The sequence below is a fragment of the Ylistrum balloti genome, unplaced genomic scaffold, assembly GCF_031769215.1.
Source record: "Ylistrum balloti isolate Yb309-2 unplaced genomic scaffold, AGI_CSIRO_Ybal_v1 Utg369928, whole genome shotgun sequence".
NCBI classification, from domain to species: domain Eukaryota; kingdom Metazoa; phylum Mollusca; class Bivalvia; order Pectinida; family Pectinidae; genus Ylistrum; species Ylistrum balloti.
The window spans coordinates 38,162-61,650 of NW_026782042.1; the positions used below are offsets into that span (position 1 = coordinate 38,162).

The following is a 23,489-nucleotide window of genomic DNA, read 5'->3' on the forward strand; positions in this document are numbered from 1 at the left end:
ACACAAAATTATGATTTTTTTTCTATCATCAAACTTTGTATCTCCTGAATATTTGTAACTTGTAGAAAAGCTTATATACAGAAATTCACACTCCACTTTGACTGCTTCTATTTACATTTCACAATGTTGTATTATCAAAAACATGTACCTAATATCTTTCATTTCAGATCAAAAAACATTCCAACTATATCAACTCATTTTTCACTGCAGTTAAGCAGATCTGTTTGTGTTTAAATTATGAAAGAATTTGTAAATAAATATCATATATATATAAATTACACAACACTGATGCTTATATAAGTAAATATGAATTATTATGCAATAATTTTGAAAACAACTTAATAAAATATTTTACAATCTTTGATCAATTAGGCTTTGACTTAGGATGATTAACCACTGCAGTTTGATTAAAATACCCTTAGGAGTTCAGTGGGAAAAGTTATACAGTCAATCAGCTTATTTGATCACTTTAAAACCCATCTGACATAATATCATATGTATCTCTAAATCCAATTAAGTTCAGCATTACACCAGCTTATACTGATTCCAATCAGTCCATTCCTTGCAAAAATAATATTTCAAGAAAATTTAACAATTTGCTATATTTAAGCTATCTTTTCAGCTGGAGTTGACCAAATTAATATAAATTATTTGCAGGCAGACAAACATGTGCTATTATTGATTAAAATCTGCTCATCGTTTTGGTGATGTGTTGATTATTTTTACAGCAATTTTGAAACCTGATGTGTTCTGTCCCTAGAGGCATAATGCCACTGTATCTATATACTAGTTCATAATCATTTATTACATATTGCTAGCACTATAATTTGACTGAAATATTTGCAAAAGTTTAAATGAAAATTCTAATAAGAAGCAAATTTGTCTATTTTTCCTATTATATCTTTGGTCCAATGTAGGTTATAGTTTTTTGGGTGTAACTTTGGTCCCCTCTGTCTAAGGAAACAAATGGTGTGTACATGGTTTGGAATTACATGGGTACAGTGCCTTGGAGGACATGGTATACAACCTATCTCTAACTTCGTCTCAAAAAACATTCTCTTCATTTGTAAAACTTTTGATCTTCAAGCAAATTACACTACTAAAAACTATTTAGCTAATATCATGGTCTTTTATGGCACATTTAAGTACAATTGTCTTGTATATCTAAATCATCTAAGGAACATAATCATGTTTTCAAAAATGTCATCAGGTGTATGATTTTATACAGATTCAAGACCAATTTGAAATCAAGAATAACAGTAAATAGTCTTAATTAAGAGACAAAAATTACGCTTTCTGTCGTTCAACACTTGACTTTATAACTAACTAAAGGTGTCCATTTGTTTATGACAAAAATATGACCTTTCAAGTTTTGAGGTAAACAAAAATCTAAGTTAAAAAAAATGAACAAAATTTTAACTAAGCAACTGATTTCCTAACAAAAAGTAGCACAAAATATATGTGTGAAAATAAATCACAGGTTGTTCAACCTCTCATCTCATTTAAATCACAGGTTATTCAACCTCTCATCTCATTTAAATCACAGGTTGTTCAACCTCTCATTTAAATCACAACCACTGAATACAGTTTAACAGTTTCTACATAATGATCACATATCCTGTTTATTCTTAGAAAGATCTAGTATTAAGTCCATGTCTGGCAATGATCCCATCCACTAAGAATTGTAATTATAAAGTTAACTCTCTTCACTCACCCCTATTTTAACCTATTGGATGTCTACGTTTGTGTGTAAGTCTCACTGCATCATCATGTGCTACTCTCAAATCACCATCTTAGTGGTGTATATACAATATATATTTCACATCAATTTCAGTTTTGAAAATAAATGTAATAAATATGGAAAGTAAAAATTCATGGTGAACTCAGTGTTTAAAAAATTCAATACACTTAGGAATATCAAACAGATCAGATAATAAAAAGGCCCATCAGATGAGAAAATATTACGACTGAACTCGCTTATATAAACTTTTTATCTTACCAGTAAATATTTCTTTAACCCTTTCGGCGCCGTAAGCAACTAAAGTCAACATGCAGACAGGCCGCCGTAGGCGATTAAAGTCGACAATTTTTATATATTTATCATTAGCCAAGATATGCTTGTTTCAGTAATGCTGCCATTGTTTTCGGATATATCCCGGAAAATATTTGGCGCTGAGCTGTACATTGTAAAGATAATTGGCACCAAAAAATTTAAAGGAGATGAGTGTTCAATATGAAATGCAGATCAAGTGTTCAAAACTTGGGGATCTTAAAACTTCATAAAAAAATACAAACAAATAATAACAGTATCAAATTGACCTCTTTAAATTACCAGCCCAGTGCTTTACTTATGTTGCTTTCTAAAAATTTCAAATGCATGAAAGATAAATACTGTAATAGGGGAGATAACTGCGAGACAGGGAAATTGAAAATCAGTGCAACTTGGTTTTGCTGTATCAATTCTGTATTCGATATTGCTTGCCTTAAAATGGAATCCCCGCAAATTCGTACTGCTGAAAAAAATTCCCTAAATTTCATCAAAACAATTCAGGTATATCATACATGCAGCATAACCATTCACAAGAACAGCAGATTTTGAAAGTTGGACTAGAACAAAGTTACTTGTATTTGTTTTTACATTGGAGGAGGCGGGGATTGGACTCCATCACGCGAACAAGCATGTTATCGATATAGTCCTCCATATCCTTGACATACTGGTCTTTACGGATAAGCTGGGCTTTGTGTGTGATTACCAGGTGAATGAGTTCCTGTAAAACAACAAGATAATAACTCATGATACAAGTCTTTATTCTTTAAGTTAATGTGACATTTTCATTTCCAAAAAGATGTAAGCTGTTTTGTTAACTCCTTTAAACATTTTTGCATTGTGTGAATTTGTAAATAAGAACAGTAACACAGGCTGTTTTTTTTTTGGGGGATGGTGGGGGAGGGAGCAGGGGGGATTACATTCTAAAATCAAAGCATAATGCTGTATGATCAGAGTCTGGATATCTTGTTAATAAATAAAAAGATGTGGACAGTTATATTTTGAAATCAATCAAATTACAAAAAAGAAAAAGATATTACCCCTATTTTACATCTGTGATAAGCATTGTAGAACCACACCAGTTGATTAGTATGGAAAATTCTATCTTACACAGAATTTCACAAAAATTTTAAAAAGTCAAAATCAGCTTAACTTTACATTGATGCCAGTCCACATAGTAATCAATTTTAAATTTGTTTGCCAAGGTGAAGAATGTCAGTTTTAAGTGTCCCTGAGATTTCACTTTACTTACCTCCTTTGTCATGTTTTTGTAGACAGCTATGAGGTCATCAGGTATTATGGTGAACTCTCGTGAGAACTGGGGTCGAAGGTCAGCTAATGATTCATCGTTATGACGATGAGGTAGTCCCTGCACAGTGTATCTTCGTCCTCCTATAATAAAGAAAGCAAATCTAATGCTTATCACAACAAATTTGAAAAAAAAAAAATTACACTGTGTATTTCAGATTGTTCATGTTTAGGAATATGCCACCACTATTAAAAGTAAAAACTATATAGTGCTGTGGTCCAATTACATCAAGATATTGAAATCCTGGTGAAAATCCCAATTATCTATACCTTGTTTATATAACTGGCGAAGTCGATCTCTCTTAGCCCTCCTCCTTACTCCATCTGGCTTTTCTGGAGAGCTGTCAAAAGAAAATTGTTGAATTGGGGTGATTTTTCGTCGATTTAGGGTCGATTTTGTCGACTCTTCGTCTCCATTAACCAAATCATTTTCTGCTGTTTCTTGGGGTTCAATAGTAGATTCTGAACTTGCATCCTCCTCATTACCATTATGATACACAGGTTCAGTACTTGATTCCGGAAAAGACGTTTCTGTCAATACTTTTCCGTCACTACTGTTATTTCTGCTCAAGGGTGGTGGTTCCTTTAAAACTTCTGACTTACTACCATGACTAGAATTACTTCCCTTGGAGTCTGATCTTGGCCTGTTTTCAGACCGTACTTTAGATTCTGACTTTCTCCGAACAAGAGGAAGTGCAATTTCTTTAACGCTTCCCTCTGAATCAGAATCTGATGAATGATGCTCATCGGAAATGTATTCTTTTGCACTTTTACGACTTTGCCGTCTGCTCGTTTTAACTGTCTCATCTTCAGATGAATCGGCATTGTCTTTCTGCATGATTTTGTAGACTTCACGTTCTTTTCGGAACATGGTCTCAAGATATCCTGGCTGTGAAGAAACTGGGGTGTCAAGGTCATCTGCTGATTTTGTTACCACAGCAACACCATTTTCATTGTCCATAGAGTAGCGTTTTCCTCTCGGGTGGGGCAGAGTCTGCGTACCCCAGTAAGATGGCGGCAAGGACTGCCGATTCCCCGGTCTGTTATATCTATTGTTGCTAATGTCCACCTCAACTGACAAAACATAAATTGTACATTAATGTCCACAGCAAACTTCCTTTACCACAATCAATTATTTTACTGTTGTACTTTTAAGCATTGTCTCAAATCAAAATTCAATAAAAATGATTTCCAATCAGGTCATTACATTATATTTCTATGTGAAAAAAAAAGTGTTTTTTTATTCCTGTAAACTGTGTTTAAATTCAGGAAATTATTTCTGTATTTTAAATTTTTTAAATGATTTTATTTGCATCATTGACCTGATTTTCTATCATAAATTTTCACAGATTCAACTTTCCAACTCTGTAAAACACTTGGTCCCATTTGTTAAAAAGCTGGTTAGAGATAACTAGTGGTCAATGAAAATTAAATAAAATTGATTCTTTATCATTTAACAGCTGTATATTTGTTGAGACAGGTCAAATTGATATACTTTCAGTGCTAATATTGCCTTTAATTCTCTTGTTTTTCCAGCGGCAGCAATTTTAGTTTTTCGTTAACTACCTGTATAACTAACATTAGAGCAACCACTGCCAAATAATCTACTGCTCGATATTTTATTTATACTTAAGAAAATAAATACCATAACAAGTCACATACAAGAAGCTAATGAAAAATATTGTTCTTTGTAGAGACAAATATTTGTCTTAAATACAGGGCAGATTTAAACAGTATCTATGCTTTAGTGGTGAATATCCTGGTCTAACCTAAGAGTTTAGATAGGGGGTTGGGTTGTCCTTTCATATCTATGACATTACGTCAACAAATCAAAGCATTTAGGCAACAAAAACACATACCTAAGGAGGCTGACAAGAGACCTTTCATCTCCTTATTGATTAGACTGGATAGGGGAGGGGTGATGGAGGTGGGCAGGGGTGGGAGGGGGGTGATGGGTGTGATTAGACTGGATAGGGGAGTGGTGATGGAGGTGGGCGGGGGTGGGAGGGGGTGGGGGATGGGTGTGATTAGACTGGATAGGGGAGTGGTGATGGAGGTGGGCGGGGGTGGGAGGGGGGGTTGATTAGACTGGATAGGGGAGTGGTGATGGAGGTGGGAGGGGGGGGTTGATTAGACTGGATAGGGGAGTGGTGATGGAGGTGGGCGGGGGTGGGAGGGAGGGGGGGGGGGTGATTAGACTGGATAGGGGAGTGGTGATGGAGGTGGGAGGGGGGGGTTGATTAGACTGGATAGGGGAGTGGTGATGGAGGTGGGCGGGGGTGGGAGGGGGGATGATTAGACTGGATAGGGGAGTGGTGATAGAGGTGGGTGGGGGTGGGAGGGGGGGTTATTAGACTGGATGGGGGAGTGGTGATGGAGGTGGGCGGGGGTGGGAGTGGGGGGGGGAAGGTGATTAGACTGGATAGGGGAGTGGTGATAGAGGTGGGCGGGGGTGGGAGGGGGGGGTGATTAGACTAGATAGGGGAGTGGTGATGGAGTTGAGCGGGGTTGGGAGTGGGGGGCGGGGGGGGGGGAGGTGATTAGACTGGATAGGGGAGTGGTGATGGAGGTGGTGGGGAAGTGGGGGTTGGAATGCCCTGTGTTTGCAAACTTAATTATTGATCACTTTGGGTTGAGACCTCCACAAGGCTTTGTTATTTTGTTATTTCAGGAAACATACCAGGACTATGTTCCTGTTCCCGCTGACGATCAAGGACCATACTTCGACTCCTGTGCATGATGTTCTCTGCCTGTAGCCAATCACAGGACATAATGATAATTAGTAACAAAAATAAACAACACTATAAAAAATAACAAATAAAAAAAATGACAAGAATCAGCTATATCTTGTCATGTTGGAATTGTGTGTTTGTCATTAAAAATCTTGCTCATTGTTAAAAATAAACAGAACTGAAAATAATGATCATTTTTCTTCTATAGGGCTTTATGGCATTGTTAGCAATGATTAGAATTAACATGATGTTATGAAATTTAACAAAATCTGCATTATCTGATCTTTACAACAATTAAACATACCTCATGATGAACTGGTGGGTAATTTTAAACAAGAATTTCATTACATACACATGATTTTTCCTAGCACCAGTTCAGGTAAGACAAACAATGAACAAGTTGCATGCATAAAGTCAAACTTTGATCATAACTATTAGGGATTTTAATTGTGCTGAAAATCTGGAGAAAGAAAAACCAAGATGCTTGACAACATTACACACACTGACCTTCACCAGTGATATGTTGGTTATAGTAATTAACTTCAATATATAAGTATATATGATAAAGCAATATTACATTGATTAATTAATGTTTTTAAACAATTTCTTCGATAAACTGTAAAAGATTTGTAAACCAGAATATATGTATATAGGTAATATTACAAAGTTATATAACTAAAATGAAACTGTAATTGTTGAACGCTGAAATCTGATGCAAAATATCACAACAACCAACATTAATAAGAATGTAAACAGTCGACCACATACACACCACATATACGTAAAATGAATATATCTTAGTCTATTAGCAAACAATATATAAATAGAAATATTTAAGTGTTATGTTTTTATGATAAGTTAAACACTGACAGTTCTTAACTAATTAAGCAAGCTACTAATTAACCAATCACCACATCATTACTATATGTATATAGTAAAAACTAATCAAATTTTTTGAAGCGAACTTTCACATGTAGTTAGAAAATTAAGGAAATGAAGAAATGCAAAGCAAACATTCTACAAGTTCATAAAGTATTATCGATATCATGCAAATAGAATTGAAAAAAAAATGAATAAAAAATAAAAAATCAACATGCATTAAAAATAAATCTTGTTTTTAATCACCTACATAATTTCTGAAGGTACTTTTTTCCCTTTATAATCAATATCAAATTTTTTAATTAAAAGAAATTCAATTTAAGGACAATATTCCATTTATGAACATACCGACGGGAATATTTCACAATAAAAAGAGTTTTTTATTTCATGACAATGCTGTTTTAGTAACCATGACAACAATGCTTATTTCTGCCTCCATATTCCTAAAGAGTTACCATGAAAACTAAACATTTTATGTATATACTGACCACTGATAAATCGTCCCACTGAGGTGGGGGGATATCTACTGCTGGGAAGTTAGCGCCGTCAACAGAGGCAGATCGTGCTGCCCCCTTGAGTTTCGTGGAGCCATCAATAGTTACGGAAGATGGAAGGTTATTAGCCTGGACAACACAATCAAGATTAAAACAAACATGGTTAGCATGGACAAACGTGTTAGTGCAAATCATGATTTTAGAAATGTATATTTGAATATGTATGAATTATACAAGAACAAGTCATTGAATGATTGCCATCTAACGGCCCTTCGACTGCAAGAGTCATTGTTGTAAAAAGTATTTGGACGACTGTATGAAGTGGTAAATTAAAACACTTTAAGTTTGAACAAGTTAATTACGGCTGAATCATCACCTGAACTTTTATCTTATTTGTTTTTGATATAATTACAGATATTTGGACACACAGGTTTCATACATTTGTCACTAATTATGAAGGTTTTGCTTTAAGCCTCATAATTTTTTATCAGCAACTTGAAAAATAATATTAATTACTTTGGTAATAAGGAAAGACAAATACATGACTAACACGTGTGCATGAATAAACTCTTTCACTTTGTATTTTTGACCTTTGGTGTTTTACACTGCATTACATAGTGTTATCTATCACGGGTTTACACTGTGACACAAACAAATTCTAATTCTTTTCTGGACAGAAATAATTGCGTTAAAAATTTCATAAGTTCATTATCTTTCACAACTTTGAAAATTACTTATGCATATATGTACAATATAACCAGAATCTTTTATTACTTACTTTAAGATTTATCATGACTATATGTTTGGTTTTACAAAAATATAAAGCTGAATGTGAGTTCACAAGTTTTAGATAAAAAATTACACTTATATACAACAAAACAAAAATCATAAAAATCAAAATAGGATTATTAATTGAAAATGGTTCATGACAGTGAACAGAATATATGATATTGATATACACAGGAAGGAGTATGTTTTCCATGCACATATACAATCTAGGATATATTCTTCATGCATAGAATATATATATGATGTATATAAAGCTACAATGCAATTAGCATATAAATATATATATATATATGTATATATACAGGTATACTGATTTAGAATTCTAACTATCAATAGCATTTTTTCTAGATTTAAATATTAGAAAATGTATATCTATATGTTAAAGACAAAAATATGCAAAGTCCTTGTTAAGTCTGCATTGTATAGAAAATAATATACGTTGACCTACATTGTGTTATTTAATGTTTAAAGACGTACATTGTGTTATTTAATGTTTAAAGACGTACATTGTGTTATTTAATGTTTAAAGACGTACATTGTGTTATTTAATGTTTAAAGACGTACATTGTGTTATTTAATGTTTAAAGACGTACATTGTAATGAATAAACAAATTTTATTTATTTCGGCCTGATTTATCTATTAATTATTTGGACTCAAATAATGCTAGGAAAACTATGTTATGTGGACTGTAGTTGTACAACAAGCACACAGAGTAATACTCAATCAACACCTGACCGCTACAGAACATTCCCCCAACCCTCTCCTCTATAGGCTTTTACATTGTAATGATTTATGAATTTTCTAAAAATGGTAACAGTGACCTTGACCTTGACCCAAAAACTCACACTTTTCTAAGATAATTTGATGCTCCTTGAGTTTGTAAAATTTGATAAGGATCTCAAAAGGACTGGTGCTGCTAGAGTGCCAACAATGATTTTCTAAAAACAGTTACAGTGACCTTGAACTTGGTCCAAATACCATTCCTCTCAAATTTGTCCAAGATATTTTGATGTTCTTAACAAATGTGTGACGTTTGATGAGAATCCCTCAAGAAATGGTAGAGTGCTGACATAAACTTTCACAGATGCAGGACGTATGGATGGAGAAGAAAACTAAAGCTTTCCTGGTCTCATCAATAAGGGACTGAAAAATCTTGTATGCCAACCAAGAAGGTTGTAGACAGATCATCTACACCACCAGCTGTTGTTTAGAGCATTTAATGCCAAGCTAAGAACTGGTAAGACTTTCTACGTTATGAATGGAAACCACACTTCTATTTTAGCACATTAAAGCTGATCATTTCTCATGAAGATTTATCAATTTAAATTTCATGAATCTTTTCACTCAAAATTTTTTTTATGTAATTTATAATCAATAACGATCTGTACAAAGATAAATAACAAAATGGTGTTATTTGAGCTGAATGTGATACTATCCATCTGTTGTGAACATATGAGTACCCTGGTATGTGTTTCCCATATGTCCTATGTGTATTCGTCCTGTTTTTAAATATTCCTACATACAGTTTTACTTTCCATTTACATTTAAACATTATGTTTAAGTGACATGATCACACCAAATCTTTCAATTCTACTCCAATCTACTGTATCCAGTGGAATTACACATATTTCCAAGGACTCACATGAATACGTCCTCCTTCAGAAGTAAATGCAGAGCTGTTTCTTCTTTTATCAGCCGCTGTCTGCTGCAAAGGATTCTGGGATTCCCGCAAGGAACGACTTCGTTTGAACTTGTCACCAACTTTTAAACCTAAAATATAAAGATATCAATTGAAATCACATTTTGCTAGCAATATGTTTGTTGTTTGTTATTTGTTCATTGGGTTTGTTTTCTCTTGAACAGCCAGGGTCACTTTGAGGCAGGGTTTTCTTACAGTAGCTGGTAGCTACCTTACTGAACAAAATATGGGAGGTCTGTCACATGCTGTCCTGAACAATCAGGATAAAGTGACTTACCCAAAGTCATCACACCAGCCTGTTTCTCAGCTTCCTGAGAACACACCTGGGATCTTCTCCTGAAGCTATGTACACATACAGTGCATATACCAATTCTGTTTACACTCCTTTCATAAATTTGTGCTGTATCTTGTAAACTATAACTTGATTGAAGTAAAGCCCAAAACAACAAATTTGGTATGAAAAAGAATCGAGAGGAACAGTCAATCTTAAAGGTATAAACAATTTTCCTCATTTGATTTATGTAATGGTATTACTGTGAAAATTCCAAAATATCATAAAAAATTATTTGTGCAAACAAAGATGTATAAAGATGCAAAGGGGTTTGGTATTATAGTAATTAAAATCTACCAGATAAGTCATTTTCTCTGTATCAAGAAAGAACTTACCAACAGCTGATGCTATTGACTTCAAGGAATTAGAAGACAATTTCTTCAGTGCTGGATTAGCCTCTTCCGGTGCCTTATTTTTAACTTGAAATGTCAGCTTGACCTCTAGTTCTCCTCGGTTCTTATTGTCTGCCGCTTTATGAGGTTTTCCACGAAGTTTTACCCATCTAAAGTAATATGTACAGCAAAGAATTTAACAGTCTATTCTAAAATAAACCTGGAAAGAAGGGAAGCAAGGTTGGGGGTGGGAGGGGGTGTGTGAGGGGTTGTGTGAGGTGGTGTGTGAGGGGTGTTTGAGGGGTGTGTGAGGGGGTGTGTGAGGGGGTGTGTGAAAGGATGTGTGAGGGTTGTGTGAGGGGGTGTTTGAGGGGTGTGTGAGGTGGTGTGTGAGGGGGTGTGTGAGGGGGTGTGAGGGTTGTGTGAGGGAGTGTGTGAGGGAGTGTGTGAGGGGGTGTGTGAGAGGGTGTGTGAGGGGTGTGTGAGGGGTGTGTGAGGGGGTGTGTGAGGTGATGTTAGGGGGGTGTTGGAAGGGTGTGTGAGGGGGTGTGTGAGGGGTATGTGAGGGGTGTGTGAGGGTTGTATGAATGGGTGTGTGAGGGGTGTGTGAGGGGTGTGTGAGGGGGTGTGTGAGGGGTGTGTGAGGGGTGTGTGAGGGGTGTGTGAGGGTTGTATGAATGGTTGTGTGAGGGGGTGTGTGAGGGGTGTGTGAGGGGTGTGTGAGGGTTGTGTGAGGGGTGTGTGAGGGGGTGTTTGAGGGGTGTGTGAGGTGGTGTTAGGGGGGTGTTTGAGGGGTGTGTGAGGGGTATGTGAGGGGTGTGTGAGGGTTGTATGAATGGGTGTGTGAGGGGTGTGTGAGGGAGTGTGTGAGGGGTGTGTGAGGGTTGTGTGAGTGGGTGTGTGAGGGAGTGTGTGAGGGGGTGTGTGAGGGGTGTGTGAGGGGGTGTGTGAGGGGGTGTGTGAGGGGTGTGTGAGGGGGCTGCATAACATATACCACTCTCTAATCAGGAAGTAGGCTTATAGCTGGATAACTGGACAACAATATACAGCATTTATTGGTATGTCTTCTTAAATTTCGATAAATATGGGTGAGCTTATTACCAGTTGTAACACAATTTCCAACAAAGATGCGCACAACAATAAGGGGGGGTTAGACCCTTGGATTTTGAGGATGATACATCTGTAGTTTTTTCCCTCACAAATTGAATATTTTGTATTGTACTGCATACAATATACTCACTGACTCTTTGGTCTGTCAAAAACCTTGTAATCTGACAGCGGAATGGTGGCGTAACCAATGAAATCATCAGACAATAACCCACGATGCATCACTGTCACTGTAATATCCTGATCCATGCCACCTAGTATGGATCTATCAAAATCAAGGGGAAATAACTCTCAGTCTTTTTCAAGATGTCTAATTCAATATCTATGGAGTAGGTTTATTATTTTTTTTATCACAATGCATATTACAACTTAATATATATATATATATATAATGAACTCAACGACATATAAGAGTGTGATGTCATAAATTATGACACCAACCAGGCAACAGAAATACAACTGTGTTATATGGTTCCATGTTTAAATACTGTCATGATTGCATAAAATCAAGTTTCATATTATAAATATAATCCTTAAATTTAACTGACATTGAGTCAAAATACCACAAATTGCTTATGAGGCTGTAATTTCCTACTGAAACAACAAAGATGATTGTCTAATACAGAACCAGTAGACTCTACTGTACAATGTACAATGAATACAGTATATTTCTAACCCCTATACAACACATGTATAATGCTGGACCTTATGTGTATATCCTAATTCATGAAGAAGCTTTAAATAAAACCTATGAATCTAACACACTGTTTGATTATCTTTTAAGAAAGCTTTATTTGAATAAAACCTATGTTTCTGACCCCTTAATTAATAAATATTTTTAAGAAATCTTTATTTGAATAAAGCCTATGTTTCTGACAAACTGTTTGACCAACTTGTAAACTGGACACAATATATTTTATTACTTAAGCTAAGAATGAAATCTCTATTTCCCAACATCCTGTCAATTTAATACATCATTAAAGTTTAAGCTGATGTTTTACAATACAACATCCTGTATAATTTTACCAATGTTATGACTAAATATATTAAGGTGTCTGATGAGACAACTCATTTCAACCAACTTGTTATGTCCTACATATATTAAGGTGTCTGATGAGACAACTCATTTCAACCAACATGTTATGTCCTAAATATATTAAGGTGTCTGATGAGACAACTCATTTCAACCAACTTGTTATGTCCCACATATATTAAGGTATCTGATGAGACAACTCATTTCAACCAACATGTTAAGTCCTAAATATATTAAGGTGTCTGATGAGACAACTCATTTCAACCAACTTGTTATGTCCCACATATATTAAGGTGTCTGATGAGACAACTCATTTCAACCAACATGTTATGTCCTAAATATATTAAGGTGTCTGATGAGACAACTCATTTCAACCAACATGTTATGTCCTAAATATATTAAGGTGTCTGATGAGACAACTCATTTCAACCTATATAATATTGGGTTCCACATTGAGAAGTTGGATTATACAAGTTAGCAACCAATGTATTGTGTTCCGAATTACATGTCAAAATAGACATGTTTACCAGTCTAACATATTTGTTGTTTCAGTGTAGTGATTTGTCATTCTTATTTTCACCAGGTTTTACTAGTGACAACTTCACACAATTGATGCGGAGATGCAACTGAATAGGAAAGTCTGAGCAAGTATTGTGTTGTTGTAAGTTATATTTACATTTTTTTTAAATTGGATGTGAAAATAAGACCATTTGATATTGAATAGCACAGTGTGAAATTGTCTGCCAATTTAAGCTTGACATTAACTCTCACATTTAGTTCCAATGACATAAAATGTCAGTTCCCACCATCCAGTGATTAGGAAACAGACATGTCAGATTCACCTAAAAATTCAGATTTAATTGACCACAAGAAATGAAAATAAAGTAAATCTACATATAAATCTATAATGTACATGTATACTGTATTTCAAATGACCAGAAGGTGGAGCATCAACATCTGGATTTCATGGTTTTATTATTAGTTCACATATATCTGATAGCTAGGCTAGCCATCATCAGAATGAACAACTATAGAGTTATTTACATAGCAAAGGTTAAAATTACGCCTCAGTTGTGACCTAATTACAATAACATTAACTGTATAGATGCTTCTAATATGTTATAAAATCTTACTTTACACTCATGATCATAAAATATGACAGCTCATTTTATACCACATACTATAACATGACAATGATATGATTTACAACCAGATGTATACAGCCAAACACAATTTTTATAAGTGTTTTTTGTTTTCGTTTTGTTTTTATTGTTTAATAACTAATTATTGAAATCTTAAAAAATGGCATCTTGTTTCTATGTTTTTGTCTATACATCGTCAAATTGATCCATGTATCAAGAATTTTATTAAATCATCTTGTCTATATATTCTGAAGCTTGCTTTAAAATTGGGCTAATATTTCACTGTTTATTCCACATCTTAGTTTAACACATTTAAGATATTTTACAGTCAGACAGTAAAATCTTGATCAGCTTTACACAGCGTAAACAATCATGTACTAGTAAACTTGTATACAATTAAGACTTCAATTACCTCCTTTTTAAGTCATTAGACAATTCAATACAAGTATATGTTCAACCGGAACAAAGCACATGTAGGTTTACATGTCTATAACATATACATTGGTGCATTAATTATGATATGTGTCAAGCAACTGCCAACAAACATTTGACCTTGTCATGAAAATGACCCTCATGGAGTGTTTCATGATAAAAACATCTATGTGTCATGCATTAAAATGTTGACAGTGAATTATCTGATTTTGACATTCTGGTCAACACCTTGATTCAATATAAACAAAAGAAATTCCTTTCACATGCTGATCAAAATTAATCCTGTAACTGGCACTACCATTATTAGAATACAGTATATAGATTGTCACTTTGTTAACTCCCTTGACTACAGTCAATTACTTATCAAAAATGGGCACAAACACCAGTGAGCTGCCACATCAGATTTGTATAATTATATAATTTCAATTATATACTTACAAGTCACACTGTTCAAACCATTCAGGGTTCAGAGCATTTTTGATGGTTGATGTCTGAAACTTTTCCTTGCCCAGTAAGATTGACACAAAGACATCTGTCAACTTCATCCCTAAAATCAATGAATCAATGGTATGTGTTAAGTCAGATTATGTCTGACTGATGACTTTATAGGTCCATGAACAGCCAGAGTCATATTCAGGCAGAGTAAGATGGTGACTACCTCACTAAACAAGATATAGGTAGCCTAATGAATGCCATCAAGGGCATTACAATTAGTGTCAAGGTTCAGTGACAAAGACCATTCCATCTGATAGCTTCCTATAAGATACAAACCACTATGGGTAGGCAGCATCATACTATACATCTCAAGATCTTCACCCCAGGTTACTAGGCAAATGTTCGAACTGACTAACTTTTTTACAATCCCTTTACGTCACCAGCTATTTCGTCCTAAATACTCGAGGATTTACACTCATAGTCGCTCTCTGTACCTTTGGCACATTTCCTGGCAAAATTGAAGACAAAAGCAAAGTAATATGATTGGTCTAGAGCAGCATCCAAATGAAAAAACTTACCAATCATGGACAGATAATCTTTCATGAAGATTACAATGGAGTGACATCCAGCTTCAAAGCCAGTACAACATACCATTCTGCTACCTTAAGATTTGTTTGTGTACATAAGTGGATCAGACTAGCCTTCTCGTCATCTCCACAAGGTGTCGCAACTGGAACCTCCAATTTTACCATGATATGTATACATTCCAGGGGTGCAGAGAGCAAATATTATCTTAAAACCTGGACTGCTGGAGTATTAATGATGCAATAATCTACCAATATAACAGACCTTTTTGATGTATCAGTTTACTAAAAAATTCATAGCACCAATTATCTTTGACGACAAAGCCCATGCAAGTTGAAAACCACTAGTCTAATTTAATCGTTCCTTTTAATTTTTTGCGTTTTTCTATCCATGAAAGTCTAGATAACAGCTTTAAGCAACATACATGTATGCTACGCTGGACAAGTGGACTTGTAATAAATTGCCATTATATTACAGGTTCTGCTGACCAAGTACAAGAATAACAGTCCTCTAGACAATGACAAAGCATTTTCAGGAATGATGAATTTGATTTATTTTTTTCAATTTATAAATATAATCCATTGTAAATCATTCTACAAACTTTGTACTGAACAGCAAAACAGCCTGCCATAATGATATGTTTTAATCAAATATGACAAGTTATCAAAGAATTCAAAATTGTACTAAATGTAGATTTTCAAATCTGTTTTTTTTTTTGTCTTTCTCTCCTGAAATATTGTGCTTACCTCCCTTGCCTTTTGTTAACAAATTCCGTCCGCGCAAAACTATAACAAATAAAATAATTGAACAAAAAACATTAATATAATAAACATACAAATGAATGATGTAGATAGTTACAGTACATCTCCCCCAGTCTTTATCATGCTATATATTCATCACACACACATAAATACTTCGTACATGTACATGTCTAATGCTACAGGTGGTTACCATCTGTTTCTATTGCAAGAGTCAAGGTGACTATATAAACACGGGATGTTCTTTATGATTTCTCTCTTTGCTAAAGAATTTTCTCTTGCTTATGTCTCCTTTTTCATTGCCTTGCATTTGAGTTCCAAACAATCACAAGGAGGGTTTCAGGAACATATCACAGTCTCCCATAAAAAGCATTTCATCCCACATACTCTGGGAGGTCATTCTTAAATTACACCAGCTGTTGATAATATGTTTAACAAAATACCAAATTTAAACCTTAAACATACAATATTGTGCATTTGATTATATTTAATACATTTTTTTCTTAAAACGTTATATTAAACAGAATTAAAAGGAGCAACTTTAAGCTGTAACAAATAATCCTTAACCATTGATCTTATTCTTTCCAAAATTGATCAAATAAAAAACAGTCTGCAAACACAAGAAACTCTTTTTTTTTCTATGTATGAAATATCACGTTGTGAAAAAATTATGAGAATTTTCTTTAAATTTTGGTGACATATGACATTTTACAAAAATCTTGTATAGATGCATAACCATTACATGTATAAATTAGTATCAGTGAACATACACTAACACCAGCTACTCATCAGAATTCATTCCTAAAACCTGTAAAGGTTACACATTGTGAACATACACTAACACCAGCTACTCATCAGAATTCATTCCTAAAACCTGTAAAGGTTACACATTGTGAACATACACTAACACCAGTTACTCATCAGAATTCATTCCTAAAACCTGTAAAGGTTACACATTGTATATAGTTACTGTCATTATTATTCTGCTTTAATTCAATTAAATCATCACAGTCCTTCAAGCCATAAGTTTCAATACTAGCATTAATTAATATCTAATGTAATTATAAGCAAGATTATGACTCTAGACCCATTAATCATCAATGTAACCTTACACTCTCGGCCGTGATAACCTCATTCCGCGCAACTCATTCGGACACACCCCCTTCATCTGCTCAATGTTATGTGTACATGACATTGTACAGTTATACACAATGCATATGTCAAAGAGTACTTACACTGTTTCATAAAACCTTATTAGAGTATAATGATGTGTCTCTTTATACCAGATAAATACTTCTACACACAGTCATGTCAATATCAGACATTCGAGGTGTGAAAGACGGATAAGGTCATTCATCAACAAATAACCTAACACGCACACAATACACAGCTACACACACGTAAATTTACCTGTAAATTGAACATGTGTCGGATTCCAAGACATCTTGTAAATATTTCCGAAGAAACTCCCTCAAACAAGTGCCACTGACACAGGACTTGTACTGCGACAGTAAGAAATTCTAACTTTGTGCAATGGTCTTAAACAAAACAGCTGATCACAAAATCTCCCCTGGCCATTCTCGGGCAGGAGCGAAATGATATCATTTCAGAAATATTTCATCCGCTTCGAAGGTCTTCTGTCGGGCGATCAACTATATTGAAGACAAAACTTAATTCCGATATGTTTATCTGTTGGTCACGGTGTCCACCAAGCAGAAGAATATATCTTAACACACCTGTGATTACTACGTTTGGTTGTTGATTTGCACCTGTCCAATATGAAAACAAACAGCATGCGACTTCCTGCTTTCACTGTGCGACATCTATCGGTGACAGTCATGAGAAAATATCATAGTTATCGCCCGTGGCGAAATGACTTCATGATCTGGCCGGTTAACAGGTGTCAGTATAATCATAGAAACAGGGTCAAAAAAGCATTCTAACATAAAAAAAAAACACAAATCGTACAGAAAATTTATCCAGGATTGATTCATTTTGAAGCAGTGATTTAAAGGTCAAATATTCTGCAAAATATTTAGACATATGTGAATATTGCTCTGGAATTAATAAAAAAAAATGTCGTAAACCAAGACGTATATAATATATTGCGTTCTAAACTAATTGTTATGTAACGCATTTCTTCATTGGGTATTTTTTATGATCAATTAGGGGAGGGTATGCTTGTTTTTATGCATACACTAGAGATTAGAGGTTGAATTTTGGTTTTAACAGGAAGTTTTGTGTTGAAACTAAAAGTCATTATCTAATTATTTACAGTAACCGACAGATTATATAATACATGTACATCGTATTCGAAACAATGTTAAGCTGGCAATATTGAAAAATATACCCTCCATTATTATTATTTCTTTTATTTCCTCCAAATGTGAAGAGTTATACAAAAAGAACATATATACATTGACATTGCAGAAAATGATTGTGCGTTTGTACACACGTATACACATAAGAAACATTTAAATTACTACAATGTAAACAATAGACACAGAGTTTACGTATGCAAAATATATATATACAACAACTCCTAAAGTTAAGAAAATAAAATTATTTAAGCTAATCCTTACAGTTAAATCCAATACTTATTACAACCATAGGATTTAAGACACGAATATTTCATTTTGAAGTCGAAATGACCAAACATTACAATTAAATAGCATGATAATGTTGTAGGATTCTGATGATGAAAATTATTGAGTTTATTCTAAAATCCTCTAGTTCAAATGGGGATATATCGCAGTTGATAATACCCCCGAGAAGAACATGTATTAATTGATAGTTAGACAATTCATTAAGGTAACCTACCAAATTTATGTCTTTCACTGTGCTGAGTAAGCACCAGAGCTGGTCTCGTAAACTCTCAGTGTGAGCACATTCGAGCACGCTATGAATAATGACATCTTTATACATGAAGCCACAGTAGTGACACAGGTAAGTATTTTCATTTTCGCACATTTCAATGTTTAGTTTAACAATTCGTTTGATATAAACACCATGTTGTGGAAAACGTAGAGCAAGTTTCCAAACCGGGGAAGGATGTATAGTGTAACGTAAGAGAATAAATCGAGAAAAATCACGATCTACGTACATTCTTCCACATAATCTAGTTTCTTCATATTTTCTAACATGACCATTAATTAAAATCTTCCGTTGTGATTTGTTAGGAAATAAACCAGTTTTCATTAATTCACTAAGAACATCGTACAAATTGTATTTTTTTAGAATATAAACAATATCAGGCACAATTTCCTCTACTAAAATGGATCAGACTGAATTCAAATAACCGTTTAATAAAAAATCTCGCGTGTTAAATAACCTACATTCATTAAACAAATTCTACCAAGAAATTGCATTTTCTTTATACTGATATATACTTCAATCGAAAACCACCCAAGCAAAGATGTACACATGTCCGTTCTAGTTCTTAAATTGAAACCTTGAATTGATTTAACAATGAAATTCTGTGCCTTTTCTAACATATAAATTTCTCTTTGCTTTAATTGCCACAATTCACAACCATACAATGCTGAAGGGTAAACTTTAGACTTTACTATTTTTGCAGTAGTAAGAGGATTGAGCGTATATGGATGTGCCCCAGAACGAATCAAAGACATTACTCCACACTTCAACTTAGAACAAGCGCGTTCTGTGCGTTCGATATTATTATTTTTGCTGTTCAACAAAACACCAACATGTGTAATACTGTCAACAATTGATAATTTCGAACCATACAGAGTCACATCACACGATGCACTTGACTGATTTTTTTAAGTGAAAACAAGGATCTTAGATTTAGCGGAAGAAAAAGTAAGTCTCCACTTTCGGCTCTATGACTCACAAACTGAGAGTAAATGCTGAAAATTGTAAACGTTGTTACTAAAAAGACATATATCATCGGCTTGTGTGGGTATATTGACACGTGAGGAAAACACTACTGACCCTTTTCCGCTAGATTCGACATTATTTAGCAGATCATTTATAAAAACCAAAATACAATATCGCAGATAACGACCCACCTTGTAAAATCCCTCGCTTCATAGTTATATAATTAAAACCGTTGAAAACGCCTCGACTGGTAAAATGAAAGTACATCTGGTACATAATATTCCACGTTCTCCTTTTAATACCCAAGTTGTAAAGCTTATAGAATAGCCCGTCTTGCCAGACACAATCGAAGGCTTTATTACTATCTTAAAAGGCAACGAACACTTCGGCTGCATAGTCTAGATTATAATTGATGCTTTCCTATAAATTAAAGGACGTACACAAACAACATAATTTTTTGCGATAGGCTGACTGGTGCCGGTTTGGAAATGAGTTTGACTATAGGACTGCACCTAAACGGGTAGACAACAATGACTCAAATATTTTGAAAAATGCAGGAATTAATGTTATGCCCCTGTAGCTGTTTGGATCGTCCTTCGGTTTCCGATTACCTTTGTACAGTGTAATTATCGTGCCCAATTTTTTGGAATATATTCATACTTAACAATAAGATTAAAAAGATATGTTATATGTGTGACAAGTGAACTGTTACAGTATTTAACATGCTCCTACACAAGACCGTCTGGACCACCTGACATTTTTGTTTTAAGACCTTTACATATCGAATAAACCTCTTCAAATGTAAACTCATTTTCTAGAAGGGTATCTTAGTCAGTTTTGATGTTTTCCTTAATTGTCAATATATCATTTTGAACATGATTGAAAGTATTATCATCAAACATTTCGTTACTTTCACTTTCAAAAAGCTTGCCAAAATGTTTATCCCATGCATTTACGATTTACTTTTATATCACTGCCAGAATAGCGTTTGATCAACTTCACCGGACTGATCAATTTCATCAAATTGCCGACTCATATACTCGTTGAAAGCACTCCTAAGTTTAGTTCTAAAAATACTTTTGCATACTTTTCAATCTAGAAAGTAAACGTCATTACCCCTACATTAACCGTTATCTTTCCACAATTTCCTTTAAAACAATATTTTGCTGTGAATCTGTTTGTTCCAATATTAATAAAACATTTTTCAAACTTTCATATTTGGGTCAATCTCGTCATTCGATTTGATTTTTTTGGAACAGTAATTTAACTGAGCTCAGACTCTACAATAAACTTGTAATTGTTAATTTGACCATAATTCAATGCTTTCCGCCAGTTATATTTGGCATTACTGTGGGAATGTCGATAATACAATAGACTGGGAGGTGATCTGATGAGTTTCCACCATCATCTAAGACTTCAGATTTTCTTACCAAATCTAACATACCACCTTCAACAACAATATGGTCTATCTTTGTACAGTTGCCAGAGACAGGACAGAAAGTGTATTCAGGCCCACAGCAATCATCTTGTCAGGCCCACAGCAATCATCTTGTCAGGCCCACAGCAATCATCTTGGACATTAACAGATACTAAATTATTTCTACTAAGAAAAGTTTCAAAATCACCTGATCTCGCGTTACTGGGAAAATGATAACGTGGGCCATTAATTTTCACGTTAAAGTCTCCAATAATAATAACCCTCCTTTTCCTGAATATACGGATACAAGAGATTCTAATCTATCTATAGTCTCCTTGAAAACATCTAAGTGTCTTAATGATGCAGGCATGTATACCGAAAAAAACATGGATGTAATTACGTTCAGATTCCTGAATCTCCATGCCAACCATTCAAGGGCAATCTATAGTAATTTCCTGAACCCTTAAACTAGATTTGTACAGGATGCAAACGCCAGCTCTAATATTGCATTTATACCGAAACGGGTGTACCTCTTGGACTGGTTTTTATAATGCATAAATAACCGGATTGGATGAAGGTATAAAAAAGGACAAATGATATTCCCTTATCCAATGTTCTGAGAGACTGCAAACATCAATTTTACGGTCTTCCAAACACTTTAACAAATATGGTGTACCTGACATTATCCCTTTAATGTTCCAGCACATTATGGTGAGGTTATTACACATTTTGTTCATGATCGTTTGTAAAGACATTTCTGGGTAGCCATGGACGAACACTAACACCGTCAGGCCAGAAGGATTGATCGTGCAGCTTGTTGTGTTCATCGTCAAAAACGTTCACTTGTGCTGATGCAGTTCTTTTCCAGCTTCTCTCGAAGTATTGCAAGAATGTCACAGTGACGTTTTTTTCATAAAGGTAATCGCGCATGCCACTTTCAGATGACTGTTGTTTGTTAATGTCATGTACGTGGTACCTACGTGTTCTTCTGTTGTAGTTCTTTTGCTGTTTTGGGTGCTGGTTGCACACCGACGACGGAAAGTGTACAGGCATAGATGACGTTCCCTGGCGTTTGGACGGCGTGTTGTCAATTTCCGCTTGCTCTTTAACAATTGTAGAATAGGTCCTTTGCTGAACAGGCGTTCTACGTGCCTCTGTATTACCGGCGGCTGCCGGTACATTGTTAGGAAGTTGCTGAACATCATTAGCAGCTGCTTTGGAAGAGTTCTCTCCTGTTTGAGGGTGCGGATCAGACAACGGACTCTATCTGTTGCTCACCTCGATTTGGTAAACGTCACGTGGAGGTTTTGTTATTTGTGCTGCCGTTCGTTCCTTGTTTTTCATGAGGCGTTTTACTTCGTTCAACTGTTTTGTGTGTATCTGATGTTTTCAGTAAGAATTTCATCACATGAATGTCGTCTTCACATTGCTTTGCCGTTTGTCCAACGTGTGACAGTCTGATGTATGTCTTTCATTGATGTTTTTATGTAATTGACACTTCCGTCAAGCTCTGAGATATGTTTCCCCATTCCTAACTTTTCTTCTCTCATATACTGGATTCCACACGACATGACATTGACGCTTTTTCTGAGTTTTTCATTTTCTGGTATGTTTTGCTGAAGTGTTTTATGAATGTCATTATTTTCTTCTGTTAAAGTGTCGATTTGTATTCTCATTGTTCTTAGTTCCTCGATGTAATGTTTGTTTTTATCTTTTGGCTTTTTTCTTTCACTTTTTAAATCAAAGATTTCTTTTCTCAGGTTGCCCATTTTTGTTGAAAAAGTAGTGTTTTTGGTTTGTATGTCTAACAAGTCCGATTAAGTGTCACAATAATCTCTTTCAGTAGTTTCGTGCCTCCTTCGTCGGTCACTTGTTGAGTTTTGGATGGTTGATCATGAGTTTTTCTTGTTTTAGGAACTATCGCACACAGATCTTCCGTGTACTCACCTATGATGGCAAGCCCTATGTAGGCTGAAACATATACCTTTATAACTACGACTGCACGGGTGTCCGAGTCCAAGCCTGACAAAATCACTCATCCATGACGACCCCATTCTACCTGTGCGCCCACGTGCTTACGACTAGACTAGCTTTAAGGGGACGGGTTTTTTTTGTTATTATAAGTATT

At 35.0% G+C, this 23,489-nt stretch overlaps 1 protein-coding gene across 1 annotated transcript; it reads right to left on the bottom strand.

The window, feature by feature from the left end:
* Positions 1 to 1,298: 1,298 nt before the first annotated feature.
* On the bottom strand, positions 1,299 to 17,548 carry LOC132547022 (rab11 family-interacting protein 1-like). Its single transcript, XM_060210757.1, has 11 exons — positions 17,515 to 17,548; positions 16,093 to 16,131; positions 14,765 to 14,873; positions 11,853 to 11,984; positions 10,616 to 10,782; positions 9,893 to 10,020; positions 7,455 to 7,589; positions 6,036 to 6,105; positions 3,626 to 4,429; positions 3,300 to 3,439; positions 1,299 to 2,768 (listed from the first exon to the last, which is right to left on the bottom strand). The coding sequence occupies exons 1-11, from the start codon at positions 17,546 to 17,548 to the stop codon at positions 2,619 to 2,621; spliced, it is 1,908 nt and encodes a 635-aa protein (XP_060066740.1). The 3' UTR covers positions 1,299 to 2,618.
* Between the last annotated feature and the right edge of the window lie 5,941 nt (positions 17,549 to 23,489).

Coding starts and splice junctions, on each gene's coding strand:
- LOC132547022 (XM_060210757.1), bottom strand. CDS start 17,548: ATGTCTTGGAATCCGACACATGTTCAATTTACAG. Junction 16,132..17,514: donor GACACATGTTCAATTTACAG/GTAAATTTACGT, acceptor TATTTGTTATAG/TTTTGCGCGGACGGAATTTG. Junction 14,874..16,092: donor GTTAACAAAAGGCAAGGGAG/GTAAGCACAATA, acceptor CATTGATTTTAG/GGATGAAGTTGACAGATGTC.